The sequence below is a fragment of the Mytilus galloprovincialis genome, chromosome 12 (genome assembly GCF_965363235.1).
Source record: "Mytilus galloprovincialis chromosome 12, xbMytGall1.hap1.1, whole genome shotgun sequence".
Taxonomy (NCBI): domain Eukaryota; kingdom Metazoa; phylum Mollusca; class Bivalvia; order Mytilida; family Mytilidae; genus Mytilus; species Mytilus galloprovincialis.
The window spans coordinates 50,009,953-50,023,828 of NC_134849.1; the positions used below are offsets into that span (position 1 = coordinate 50,009,953).

A 13,876-nucleotide genomic window follows, 5' to 3' on the forward strand; every position below is an offset into this window, starting at 1 on the left:
GTCAAATTGATTTTTTTGTTCATTTGTGATTTCGGGGCCCTTTGTAGCTGACTATGCAGTATGGGATTTGCTTATTGTTGAAGGCGGTACAGTGACATATAGCAGTATGGAACCTAAATTCCTGTTCCTTGTACTTTTCTCCAGATACTTTGTGTGTACTGGAAACAACAGTGGTTTGTGTTGATAAATTATTATATGCTGCATTTCTAATTTTAGAGTAACAAATTCAATGATTTTTAAATCATATATTACGTATACCTCTGTCTATCTGACTTATTCTTTATTTTAAGGTACGCTTTGAAGAAAAAAACCAGTTTGCAAATAAACAGTGTATCACATTTTTATTAAAGTAATATACTTCAACAGCAGTGGCGGATCCAGACATTTTAAATAGGGGGAGGGGGGGGGTTCCAACTATATGCTCCCATTCAAATGCATTGATCGTCAAAAAAAGGGGGTTTCCAACCCCCGGACTCCCCCCCTCCCTTTTCCCTCTGGATCCGCCACTGAACAGTGTATCAACTATATTTTCTTTTAAAAAATACAGGTAAATCTTAGGTGAATTTTTAATTAACCTTGAATGTTATAAAACCAATTTATAATTAATCAAACCATCTATTGAAGGAATAGTGATTTTTAAAAGTGTGAATAGGAGGAATACACCATTTAGACACGTGCCCTTTTTTCTTTGATATGCCGAAAAAATCAATGAACCGATTGACACGTGCCAAATAACATAACAACAGTTACTGATTAAACAATCATGATCTTTTTTATTTTAAGTATTTTTTTTTTCAACTAGTTTGATATCTGTTTACAAAGCCTTCATATGGTACTATGTGGTATGTGCTTTACTTACTGTTGAAGGCCGTAGGGTGACTTTTGGTTATTTATTTCTGTTTCAATTCGTTTCTTGTGAAGATTTGTCTCATATCATAAGTTTCACCCATGTCCGTCAGTACTTTAGTCGTCACGAAGTTGGTTTCCTTTTTCTAATTTTAGTTTGCCTCAACCAAATGTTATGAAACATATACATTATGCTTATTACCACAAGACAGAGATCAATTTCAATTTAGTTGGCGTCACTTAAACTGTTCCCGAGTTATGCCCGTTTTGTGTTACTTTTCTTTGTTTGATACTTTAGTACTTTAGTCGTCACAAAGTTGGTTTCCATTTTCTGATTTTAGTTTGCCTCAACCAAATGTTATGAAACATATACACAATGTTTATTACCACAAAACAGAGATCAAGTTTGAATTTAGTTGGTGACACTTTAACTGTTCCTGAGTTATGCCCGTTTTGCGTTACTTTTCTTTGTTTGATACTTTAAAAATTGTTAAAACCGAGAACCAGATCAGTTTCATAGGCGGATCCTGGAGGGACAGCCCCCCCCCCCTTTTTGTGAGAAAAAAATGGTTGATTATATAGGGAATCACTGAAGTGTGACTGGAGCGCCCCCCCCCCCCCCAACTCCCCCCCCCTTTTTTACACAAATTTCTGGATCTGCCACTGAGTTTAAAACTGTATAGTTTACCTTAAATGACCTGGTTAAGTGAAAAAATATCTAAAAGTGACCATTTGATATTTAAGGAAAACCTTTCTGAAGCCCTTTTTTCTGTCATACATACCATATAATATTTTTTCGACTTTCGTGTATTTATTTTTTTATCATTTCTGTTAAAATAAAAAAAAAAGATGTGGTATAATTGCCAAATTGAAACAATTCTTCACAAGATACCAAAATGACACAGGAACTAACAACTATAGGTTATCATACGGCCTTCAACATTGGGCAAAGCTTATGCTGAATAGTCAGCTATGAAAGGTCCCGAAATGACAATGTAGATCAATTCAAACAAGAAAACCTATCTATTTACTAAAGTGAACGAAAAACAGATATGTAAGACATAAACAGACGACAACCACTGAATTACTGTGGCTCCTGACTTGGGACAGGCACATACATAGAGAATGCGGCAGGGTTAAATATGTTAGCAGGATCCCAACTATAGATAAATTAATCCTCAAGAAAATCTTTATAGAGATAAATTAGTAATGATTAAAAATTTGACATATTGTGTAGACACCTAGCCTATAACTACTAGTATTGTTGAAATCTTTATGTTGCCTGCTAAATGTCATTAGTTGGGTTTTTTTTTCGTTTGATTGCTGTGTTATTGACGTATAACCTACATCTCCTACAGTTTTGTTCCATTTTGGTGTACTTTCAAAAAGGTGTATGCAAAATCATAACTAAATATAAATGTATTGCTTTTCATCCCCTAGGTAATATGCTTAGAGAAAGATGAACCAATGAGAAATGTACCTCAATTTAGATAGTTAAATAAACTGAAAAAAAAATTTCACTTTCCAATCTTAAACTCTCCCCATTTTTTTTCTCCATTTTTCGTTCAATAAATTGTTTATATTTATTGACGGGAGTTCACTTTTAATTTGTATACGTTTTAGGTCACGGATAATTTGATTTTAATCATAAAAAGGGGGAATATTCCAGTTTTCGGACAATGCTTTGAGCAGTTATGAAACTTTGGTGATGCCAGGTTTATATCTATTAACATAACCTCCCTTTAGTTTTTCATGAATTTGTGATATGACATTGAGAAGTTATTAAACTTTTATTATTCTTTGAAATAGCGACGGGCGTAACATGCGCTCATGGCGCAGCTGTTTATTTTAATTTTTTGGAATTACACCCTTTTCAAAGTCTAGGATCAGTTAAGAGTACATTTGAACTTTGCAGTATATCTTAGGTAGTTAATGCACACCTTAGCTGTGCATGATCCTGATCTATGAAAGATTCAAACAAAAACTACCCAAACTCCACTCCTCCCCCAAAATGCAACAGTGTATATATTTAAATTTGTTAAGTCTTTTCAATGAGCAAAGACAGTCATGACAGTACTGAGAGTGAAACAAAGCAAAGCATGCAGTTATATTCCCATTAGAAAAATGAACATTATAAACATAATTATATGTAATTTTTTACATAAACTATATTATATATCATTTGATTGACTGTTATGGGTGATATTTGTCACCATGGCAACTATTGTAATAATACTTAACGATTGCAGTTTAGAGCTTATATATGCTTCAATGCATGCCTTTTCATAAAGGTTTGGAAACAATTGAGAACATTGAATTCCCCATACCGCAGAATTCAATAAATAATAACTCTGTTTCCAAGGGAAAATACGTTAACATGGTGATAAAATTCAAGAGAGCCCCACGCAATGTTTTATTTATTTTGGTCAGGTAGTATTCAAACTTTGTTACTACAATGCTAACTATGATTTACATATTTTCAATTTTCGGAAAAGCACACGAGAAAATTTGATAATTTCAGAATACTTCATGATTTCGAAAAAAAGTAATGTTTTTTAGTATTTTTTAACAAAAAATCTAAAAGTCGGGGTTAAACTGCAATACTAACTAAGCTCTGAAGCTAAAACCAAGTTATATCGATGTTATACATGTATATGAAATTTCTGAAAATAAAATTGATTCTATTCATAATCAGGCTCTCCGACCAAACGTTATCTTTACAAGAATCTACATGTATGTTTTTTTTTTTTAAATAAACCTACCCCCCCTTTTTTCCCCCTAACCTTTGGTTCTAACCTCAATGTTTCATTATATATTATATTCAGACAAGACTGTGAGTGACGCAAAGCATGCAGTCATATTCCAATTTGAATATAAACACCGTCTATATATAATATATGTATTTTTTTACATAAATTTCTATTGATACATTTTAAAATAGATGTTACTATGGGTAATATGTATTTACATGGTAACTATTGAAGTCAGCAACTATTAACGATGGTAATTTAGAGTAAGCTTATGCTTAAATGTAATTTTTTTATCAGTTATGGAACAATTCAGTACATTAAAGCTCTAAAACTGCAATATTCTGCAAATAATAACTCCGTTTCCAAGGAAAAAATCGGTTGCTATGGTGATAAAACTAAAGAAAGTCCCAAGCTTTTTTCTATTTAATTTGGTAAAGTAGTATCCAAACTTCATAACTAAAGTGCTAACTATGCTATACACAGTTGCTCTTTTCTGAAAAACACCACAGAAAATTTGATAATTTCGCAAAAATCCCAAATTCAGAAAAGTTGAAAATATGCATTTTTTGGCAAAATTTTTCAAAAAATTTACAAATTTGGTTTACATGCAATCTGAACTAAAATGATGCTAAAACCAAGTTGTATCAATGTTACATATGAAAATTAATGAAAAATGCTCGATTCTATTCCTATTCAGGCTCTGAATTGTCGTGATTTAGATGAATTTTGGAAGATTTTACTATGCTTCACAACCAAAAAATAGAGTGTCCGTTACCATGGCAACCACTCGTATTTTCCCACTCATATTTATTTTTTGAGCAGTATTCAGTTACTGCTTCTTTTAGGCCATTTATAGATAAAATCTGAAACCCTCATAAATCACATGTATATGGCAGCCTGCCTGGTTCTTACAAAGAGCTGTACTTAAGTTATGCTTGAAAATCGATATTGTATAAAAGTGATGTTTGTGCCATGAACATACTAGACCAAACATTAATTGTCTTCTAATGAAAAACATTCAAATCTAAAATATAAATTGCCTGAATTATATCGCTGCTCACCTATAAACGAAAAAAAAGTATAATTAAAAAAAAAGCAGAGCAAACAATCAACACTTTTATGCTGTTATACATCTCAATGTTACGATGAGGTCTTCTACACAGAGAAAAAGCTTAATCTCCGTTATAAATTCAAGGTGGCCCAAATCACAAAAAAAAATAATTTGAATATTTAAAAGTTTCATTAATCGAAGTTCGGTCTAATACAACACATGACGCCTCTGAATACGAAAGAAGTCTAACATTTTATTAAATGTATTACTGCATTGTAAAGATAAGAATATCCTCTATTTAATCTAGACATTCGAAAATTCGATAGTTTCTCGATATTTTTTTAAACTCTTATTTTCAAAATAAAACGTTTTTAAACCATCATAATTAATTGTTTTCTACTTGTTAGACCTCAACGATACACATTAACTGATAAAATTAAATCTCTTTCAAACCTTTACACACCGTACAAGCTGTTGCTACGAAATCTATCACTCAAGTCAATAATATAACAATTTGTCTTTTTATCTCAAATTCAATAATATCAACTGCATATATAATAGATCGACGTGGCGAAAATATACAAAAATATCAACGTAAGACCGGAACTGACGATTCAATAGACATTTTTACAGGCAACTAGCAGTTTTGTTAAAATTTAGCAGTAATAATGAATTCGTTTGCGGCCATTTGTACTTACTTGTTTATACTTAGTGATATTTTGAATATATTTGAATGCAAAGTAGGATTTCATAAAGACATGTCTATGGATATTGCATTCCCACCGGTCATCAAACATACATCATCATCTGCCATCCCACTCGGACATCTGAGACCATTAGGTAAGTTCTATATAGTCAATGGGTTATTTATAGTCAACGTTTTGATTTGGCACCACTAGGTAAGCTCTAGTCAATATTTTTTATTGTTAACATTAGTTAAATTCTAGTTAATGTTTAGCTATGAAAACATTTGCTTAGTCTATAGTCAATGTTCCTCTATTGGACCACTTGGTCAGTTCTAGTCATGGTTTTCTCTGACACCAATAGGTAATTTTTAGTTGATGTTTTTTAATTTCACAATTAGGAAAATTATATTCATTGTCATCCTATGGGACCACTAGGTAAATTCTAGTCAATGTTATTAGACGGTACCGCACAGACCAATTGCTATGCTCGAACCATCACGGTGTTCTTGTGGTAGCTTGTTCGTCCTCAGTGTGAGAAGTCATGGTTTCGATCTGGTTAAGAGTAGATGTCGTATGAATGCCAACGAAACAACTAAGTCAAACAGAGTCCAGATGACGATAATTTAAGTAACTACAAGTTACCGTACGACCTTCAACCATTAGTGAAACCCATGCATACCGTATTTTCATAAACCAATACATAAAAACAGATATAACTGACAAACACCATTGAATTTCAACGTTTTTAGCCCCTTATTTTGAATAGCAGGAACAGCAATATTTGTGTTAGTGCATTTTGCTATAAAAGAGGGACGAAAGATACCAGAGGGACAGTCAAACTCATAGATTGAAAATAAACTGACAATGCCATAGCTAAAAACAAGAAGACAAACAGACAAATAAAAGTACAGAAGACACAATATAAAAAAAAACAAAGATTAAGCAGCACGAACCCCACCAAAAACTAGAGGTGATCTTATGTGCTCCGGAAGGGTTAGCAGATTCTGCTCTATAACACATCTGTCGAAATGAATACTTCATTTTGTTGCATATTCAATTAATTCCAATCGTTCTTGACTAATAGGTACAAAATAAACGCATTCTATAGTTTCTATATTATTTTGTTTTTTTATTAAAGGATATCAACGGAAACCAGCTGGTAAAGTTAAAGAAATCTTAGACATGCCCGATGCCCATTCATTTGAGATGAAATATGTCAAACAAAGTCGACCTGTTGTAATACGGGAAGCACTAAAAGACTTACCGGTATTTAATACTTGGAAAGAAGATAAATATTTAAAGGACAAGTAAGTCAAGTTAGAATACGATAGGTTTTTGGTAATTACTATACTATATAGTTGATCCTTTCTTGTCCTCTGTCGATGTACATTTAACCATTTTAGAAAATTCCGGTTTGATGCATATATTGTATTGTCTGTCTCCATATAACACACATCTTTAACGCTAAGATTAATGAAATTTACAGTTACAATATAAAGCAAAAATGTTAATGAGGAATGAATTATTGTTTAACAACGGCAGGTTCAGGTATACTTGGAGGTGTTTGGTTAATCAGGCCCCAACCCCCTTTTTTTTAACCACACCATGTAGGGATATGACCCAATTTTTCTGTGTTACAGATATTTTCTATAATATTTTATATTTCAGCTTATTTTTTCTAATGTTTAAAAATGAAAACACAAAACTACATTGTATGTAGATTATTTGTGCCGCCCTAACCCTCTACTCTTAGAAGGTAGATCGAGTAGAGTATTGCCTACTATGGAATTTCTTATTAATATCTTTCAATTTATCCTCAATGATTCATTAGACTTTAAGAATAGAGAATTACAAATGATGAAGACTAAAGGTATATTATATATTTAAAAAAAAAATCAATATCCTTTTGCAAATTCAACGGAAATTAAAGCAGTATAAGCACACGAGTTTTTCTCATGATATAGGGAATGCATATTAAGTTAACTGATAGAAAGGTACTATCTGGCCTTTGTTAGTCTTGTATTATTTTAACTTTTAGTTTCTTGTGTACAATTTGGAGTTTAGTATGGTGTTCATTATCACTGAACCAGTATATATTTGTTTAGGGGCCAGCTGAAAGACGCCTCCGGGTGCGAGAATTTCTCGTTGCATCGAAGACCTGTTGGTGACCTTCTGCTGTTGTCTGCTCTATGGTCGGGTTGTTGTCTCTTTGGCACATTTCCCATTTCCATTCTCAATTTTATTATAAGGTTTAAAATTCAATGTACTGGGTTTAAAATTCCACATGAATCTGATAGAATAAAAATCGCATAAAAATATGTAAAAGCAAGGCTTAAAGAGCCACATTATTCAAATTTTCCCAAATTTTAATTTCTCATTTCCCTCACGATCCTTCAATTTTAAAACGATTGCAAAAAGTCTGAGGAGAAAATTTACAATATAATATCATAATAATTTCCTTTTTACCAAATATCAAATATCAGGACTCTCTCTGTTTTCAATAATAGATTAGGCATTACTTGGACATATTGGATGAACATTTTAGACCGAGGCGATAGCGAGGGGTGTTAATGTTTATATCATTAAAACTAACATTGTCTAACCAATTTATACCATATTCACTTCTTTGAGTGACAATAACTATGAATCCTTTCAGATTCTAAAGAATCTAACCCTTATATGCTTTCTCTTAATTAATCATATAAAATAACTTTTGACATCATTTCTTTTTAGCTTAACACAAGATTAAAGGTTGTTAAAAGATTTCTAAAACTTAAATCATATTCCACACATCTTGCACATATAAATTGGCTCTTTTTAACTATTTGAACCAACCCATTAGTTGTTATGTTATTTATAGGCATGTTATATTTGCCACTGAACGTGGACGAAATAACAATTAAACACTTATTTATCATTCATTTGTCAGCCATCAACTATTCTGATCAACCGAATAAAAACAGTACGCCAGTCCTTTTATTATAGCAAATTGTTATTGTTGTAGATTTGGTAATCTGAGTATAACAACGACAATAAAGAAACAGTTACAGAGACGAGTTCAGAGCCTTATGCAGTTCAAAAAATTTCTTCTAGATTATATGTATGATGACTGGTGGCTTGCGACCACGATGCCAAAAGAAATGGCAGATGAACTTCCTGTAGGTAGCCTTGTTCTTTCTATAAATAGATTCTGGTACTTTTCTTTGAAATATAGCCCTTCATTTTTTTTAAGTAAATGCCAGTGTACAAAAGGAAGCAGTGCTTGGAATACTAATTTTATGGAACTTAAGAGAATGAATAAAACCGCATTTATATCCTGTTGTGCTATACGTAAAAAAAGCCTGTATATATAATATACATATCAATTTAATCTTGCATTTATTAATTAAGAACTGCATCTTGCACTTTTAAAGTTATCAATTAATGAATTATCATAATTTTTTATTGTTATATTCGATGAGATAAACATTTTTGTTTAACCTGTATATCTATCTTAAATATATTTGTTTATGTTTTATGTAGTAAATATTGATGTAAATAGTTTTTCCTTTGTTTTGTTTATGCTAATATTGGTGTAAATAGTTTTTCCTTTATTAGTAAATTGTGATGTGAATGTTTGTTTAGTTTTGCCACTTCTTTTCCTTAGCTTCCCGACTGTTTACGATGTGGCTCATACAGACAAAGATTACAGGAAGCAGAACTGTGGATGAGTAGTGGCGGAACAGCTTCATTACTCCATAGTCATGACGACCATAACATCCATTGTGTTCTGTTTGGAAGGAAAGATTTTATTGTGATAGATGAACAATACAAATCGTCTTTTGAATATACAGAGAAGGTATATTAGTAGTTTAAGCATATTCTTTTGTCTAAACTAAAGCAAACTAGATGAGACACAAGTAAATCATATGTATGAAGTCTTCTCCATAATACCATAATACCATGTGAAATTATACAAAAAAGAGAAGATAATATGACACATGCGATCTTTTATATTTTGTTTCTTCGCTTTATATATTTGTATTCGTAATTTTGCATGGTTGTTTCACAATATTATGGCTTTGTTAACGTATTTAAGTATTAGGTACACCTTGATGAATTATTCCTAACCTCATTAGTTGTTCGTCATTAGACGAAATATAAATTATGAGGGGGAAGATGCCAAAGGACTATAAAATCCCATAAGTCGTGAGAAACATATCACGTCATAGCAAAAAAAACAACAACAACCAAACGAAAGACGACGAAAGACTCAACACGTTCACAAAACACAAAACACAACACAAAACGAACCCCACCATGAAGTGGTGGTGATCGTAGATGCTTCAGAAAAGTTAGCAGGTATTTGTCCATTAAAAGCACCTGTCGTGTTATTTTTATTTTTCATCATTTAGACGAATTCACGAAACTAAGTAATTTCATAAACATATTTCTTTTTATCGTTGTCAGTACCACAATGCCGGCTCTGGATTCTCAAAGTTAGACATGGATATGATAAACATGTTCAAAAATAAAGACATTGCTAATATACCATGGTCGTATGCCACAATAAATCAGGGAGACTGTATACTCATCCCAGCTGGTAGGTTATTATGTAGTATATATTGTTGTAAATAAACGTCCGGATGTTTGTGAATTCCTAGCACTGAAATAAAGCAAGAATTGTGAAAATAATCACAGAAACATGCAATCAATGAAAGTTCAGAGTAAAGGCACCTTATTGAGTTATAGTCGTTTCCCTCGGCCACCATATTGGTTGATTCACCAATTTAAGGCACCGAATTAAAAGATGTGGTACAAGCATATCTGATAAAAGATCTTTAATAATACAAATCGTTGAAGAAAACAAGGCTTACGCATTTTTCTTTGTTGTAGCGATTACAATTCAATACATATGTATGATTTATGAAGGAATTTGCGCACGTTGATAACAATATTTGCGGTGAAGGGAAATAACTCTTACTGAAATTAATTCAATCGAAAATTCTTTGGTAGAAAAAGAAATGAAAAATATTCATTTGGTAAATATAGACAAAAATATTTTTATGCCCCATGCACCTGGGGCGTCTGTCCTTCTGTACCACTCAGGTTAAAAGTGTTTGGTCAATGTAGTTTTTAATAAAGTTGAAGTCCAATCAACTTGAAACTTAGAACACATGTTCCCTATAACTGATCTTTCTAATTTTAATGCGAAATAAGAGTTCTTATCCCAATTTCGCGATCCACTGAATATAGAAAATTATAGTGAACGTGGGGTACCCGTGTACTATGGACGCATTTTTCGTGACATTTTGCATGACATTCTTATAATATGAAAGAAAATAGATAGGCACATAACTGACTACCCATCATTGCAGACGTCGACTAAAATAATAGTAAAAGTAACTATTTTTTAGGTTATTTACATCAGGTCAGGTCATATGGTCGTGGTATCTCCTTCAGCATATTATTTGCTCCGTCTAAAGTGTTTGATTCATCAGATTGTAAGCTTACCACTGATGAGAATGGACAGAAGAAAGAAGAAAGATTGTCTGATGCAGCGTATGTTTGGGTTGTTAGAGATTCTAAAAGAGTAAGTTAATTGATAATATAATGCATGTAAAATGTTTTCCCGATATATCTTTGAAGATTTTAGAATACAATATTTCTTTTCATATTTGCCATTAAGGTATACTAGGTTTGGGAATATGGTAAATTAATTATCAGTCTACTTTAAAAATCAATAAGTCGTTTCACAAAAAAAAAAAAAAAAAAAATGCACAGCCCTTTAGGTTTTTCTCATTGTACTAAAATAAGAAATCTCTCTAAAATAAGAAAAGGTTAAAGAACAACCATTAATAAGGCTGCATCTTTGATGTCAATGCGTAGGATTATAAGTCTAATGTACTATTGCTATACTTCATCAAATGATTTGTTTATTTCAGCAAATATCTGCAATGAACATGGAACCATCTATTTTGAAGAAATACCTTGATTTATTATTGAGGGCTGATGATGAAATTCACTATGAAAAATTTGAACATTTCTTTGAAGATGCTTTGGAACAGGTAAATGTATACATCCAGATGTAGATCTGTAATGCTTGTTACATACATCCAGATGTAGATCTGTAATGCTTGTTACATACATCCAGATGTAGATCTGTAATGCTTGTTACATACATCCAGATGTAGATCTGTAATGCTTGTTACATACATAGCTAAAATAGACTTTACAATGAAAAGTGTATAAACTTATTATTAATCTAGGCATAATTTAGAAATGATCCATGTAAACTTGTCACTCCTTTGAATAAACTTATTCTTAAAGGTTACCAATTCAACACTGTTAAAAGATCATTGAATATTGTTTTTATTGGTATGAATATTGATTTTGTTATCAGTAAATTATACACATTCATGGATCTACAACCTGTCGATACCTGTAACTTGGCATTGCACAAGGTCATGTTTTTCTCTGACTGTTTATGACGTCTTTTATCTAAATCCATTGGATGTTGGATGTGTACGGATTGATAGTTTAGTCTTAGATGCATGAATTTTTTTTATTAGTTGTTAGTGGCTTTGAACTAGCTGTCAGATAACTGCGAGTACTCTCAGATTTGTTCATTGTGTCTTTTTGTGTTGGGATGTATAAGTACCCAGCCACGCCCACTTGTTTTTTTTTTTTTTTGTCCATCTGATGAGTTAAGCCTTTTTCATTTTATTTTTATAGTTCGCTCTTATGTTGTACTGTTATACCACTGTCCCAGGTTAGGGGAGGGTTGGGATCCTGCTAACATGTTTAACCCCACCACATTATTTATGTATGTGCCTGTCCAAAGTCAGGAGCCTGCAATTCAGTGGTTGTCGTTTGTTTATGTGTTACATATTTGTTTTTCGTTCATTTTTTTTTACATAAACAAGGCCGTCAGTTTTCTCGTTTGAATTGTTTTACATTGTCTTATCGGGGCCTTTTATAGCTGTCTATGCGGTATGGGCTTTGCTCATTGTTGAAGGCCGTACGGTGACCTATAGTTGTTAATGTCCGTGTCATTTTGGTCTTTTGTGGATAGTTGTCTCATTGGCAAACATACCACATCTTTTTTTTTATGTAATGTAACCATTGGTGGAAGATCACATGCTGACACTGAGATGTCTATTTTGTAAAATAATCTGTCGTTAAATTGCTATCTCATTGAATTTTATACACACTACTCATTTTAATTCATGTACATATTTCGTCTGCCTCATACAAAATGTTACTATTCATAAAATATTTAGCCGACTGTAAACAAAAGTTTGTTCATACAAATAAAAATGAAAAGAACCGTGATTTATTTAATATAAATGCCAGATTCAAAGAGACTTTAACATATACACAGGTGTATTGAAGCATTTAAAGCATCGCTTACAAGTTATTTGTTTTTGAATGATTTGTTTAGATTTCTTTACCAATATCTCTATAGTTATTTTTTTTGAAACAATACTTTTCTTTATTCTATTTATAGTATCCTGACCATACCTCAGCCAGAGAGGCATTCGATGTTCTAACAGATAAACCTGGACAGACAGAGCTGACCAGAGACCACTTGGAAAATATAAAACCTAACAAACTTGTACATCTTTCTAGAATATTTAATGATGCACGTACAAAACAAGGCAACTTTGTACGTGACGAACTTTAAACAATAATATTAAAACATATATTTTCATTTTTTATATAAATAAAAGATTCATGTAATACTGTAATATTTATAACAAAATACATTTACATGAAACTGATTCACAACAAAATAACTCTTCTTCTTCAATTCATATATATTTAGATTTCATATGAAAAATATGTATTGCTGTGCCTGGTCCACATTTGATTTTCCGATATCAGTACTGTAAATCTAATAAGATTGAAACCAATTATTTAGTTTGAAATTTTATTTTGAGAAGAACAAGATTTATTAAGTGCTTATAATCAATTTCCTTTATTAACTTCTACACACTTTATGTTAACAAAGCCATAAATGAATGTACCTCTTTTGATAACGAATGTGGGGTCAAGTCCCCATGAATCTATTTCACAAAAGGGTAATTTTTCTAAATGTCCTTTAATCTTTGCTAACATTCGCTCTTTCATAGATTCATAAAGTTATTTTTTAAATAGATTTTACAACATTTTGGCGTATTTTCGTATAATGGTGTAAACATAAAAATAGAAGGACACTGTTTATCAAAATTTCTGTAAAAAATAATTCATTATATCTCAGATTCAAGTAAACGATGTCATTCATTAATGCAATATATTTAACAAAAACATGAAAAAAACATGAATGAATTATCTTCAGGAGGAATGTGTAGCACGGAAATCATTTACTAGATGGAATGGATACATTTAACAATGTTTTTTTATATATATAAAAAGGGACGAAAAATACCAAAAGGACAGTCAAACTCATATAAATCGAAAATAAACTGACAACGCCATGGCCAAAAATGAAAAAAAGACAAACAGACAACAATAGCTCACACAACATAGAAAACTAAAGAATAAGCAACACGAACCCGATA

At 31.9% G+C, this 13,876-nt stretch overlaps 1 protein-coding gene across 1 annotated transcript; it reads left to right on the forward strand.

Moving 5' to 3' along the window:
• Positions 1-5,183: 5,183 nt before the first annotated feature.
• Positions 5,184-13,057, forward strand: LOC143054109 (jmjC domain-containing protein D-like). Its single transcript, XM_076227010.1, has 8 exons — positions 5,184-5,487; positions 6,472-6,640; positions 8,338-8,491; positions 8,980-9,171; positions 9,783-9,915; positions 10,730-10,905; positions 11,258-11,380; positions 12,823-13,057. Exons 1-8 carry the CDS (start codon positions 5,316-5,318, stop codon positions 12,997-12,999), a joined length of 1,296 nt encoding a protein of 431 aa, XP_076083125.1. The 5' UTR covers positions 5,184-5,315; the 3' UTR covers positions 13,000-13,057.
• Positions 13,058-13,876: the final 819 nt, after the last annotated feature.

Coding starts and splice junctions, on each gene's coding strand:
- LOC143054109 (XM_076227010.1), top strand. CDS start 5,316: ATGAATTCGTTTGCGGCCATTTGTACTTACTTGTTTATACTTAGTGAT. Junction 6,641..8,337: donor GATAAATATTTAAAGGACAA/GTAAGTCAAGTT, acceptor TTATTGTTGTAG/ATTTGGTAATCTGAGTATAA. Junction 9,172..9,782: donor CTTTTGAATATACAGAGAAG/GTATATTAGTAG, acceptor TATCGTTGTCAG/TACCACAATGCCGGCTCTGG.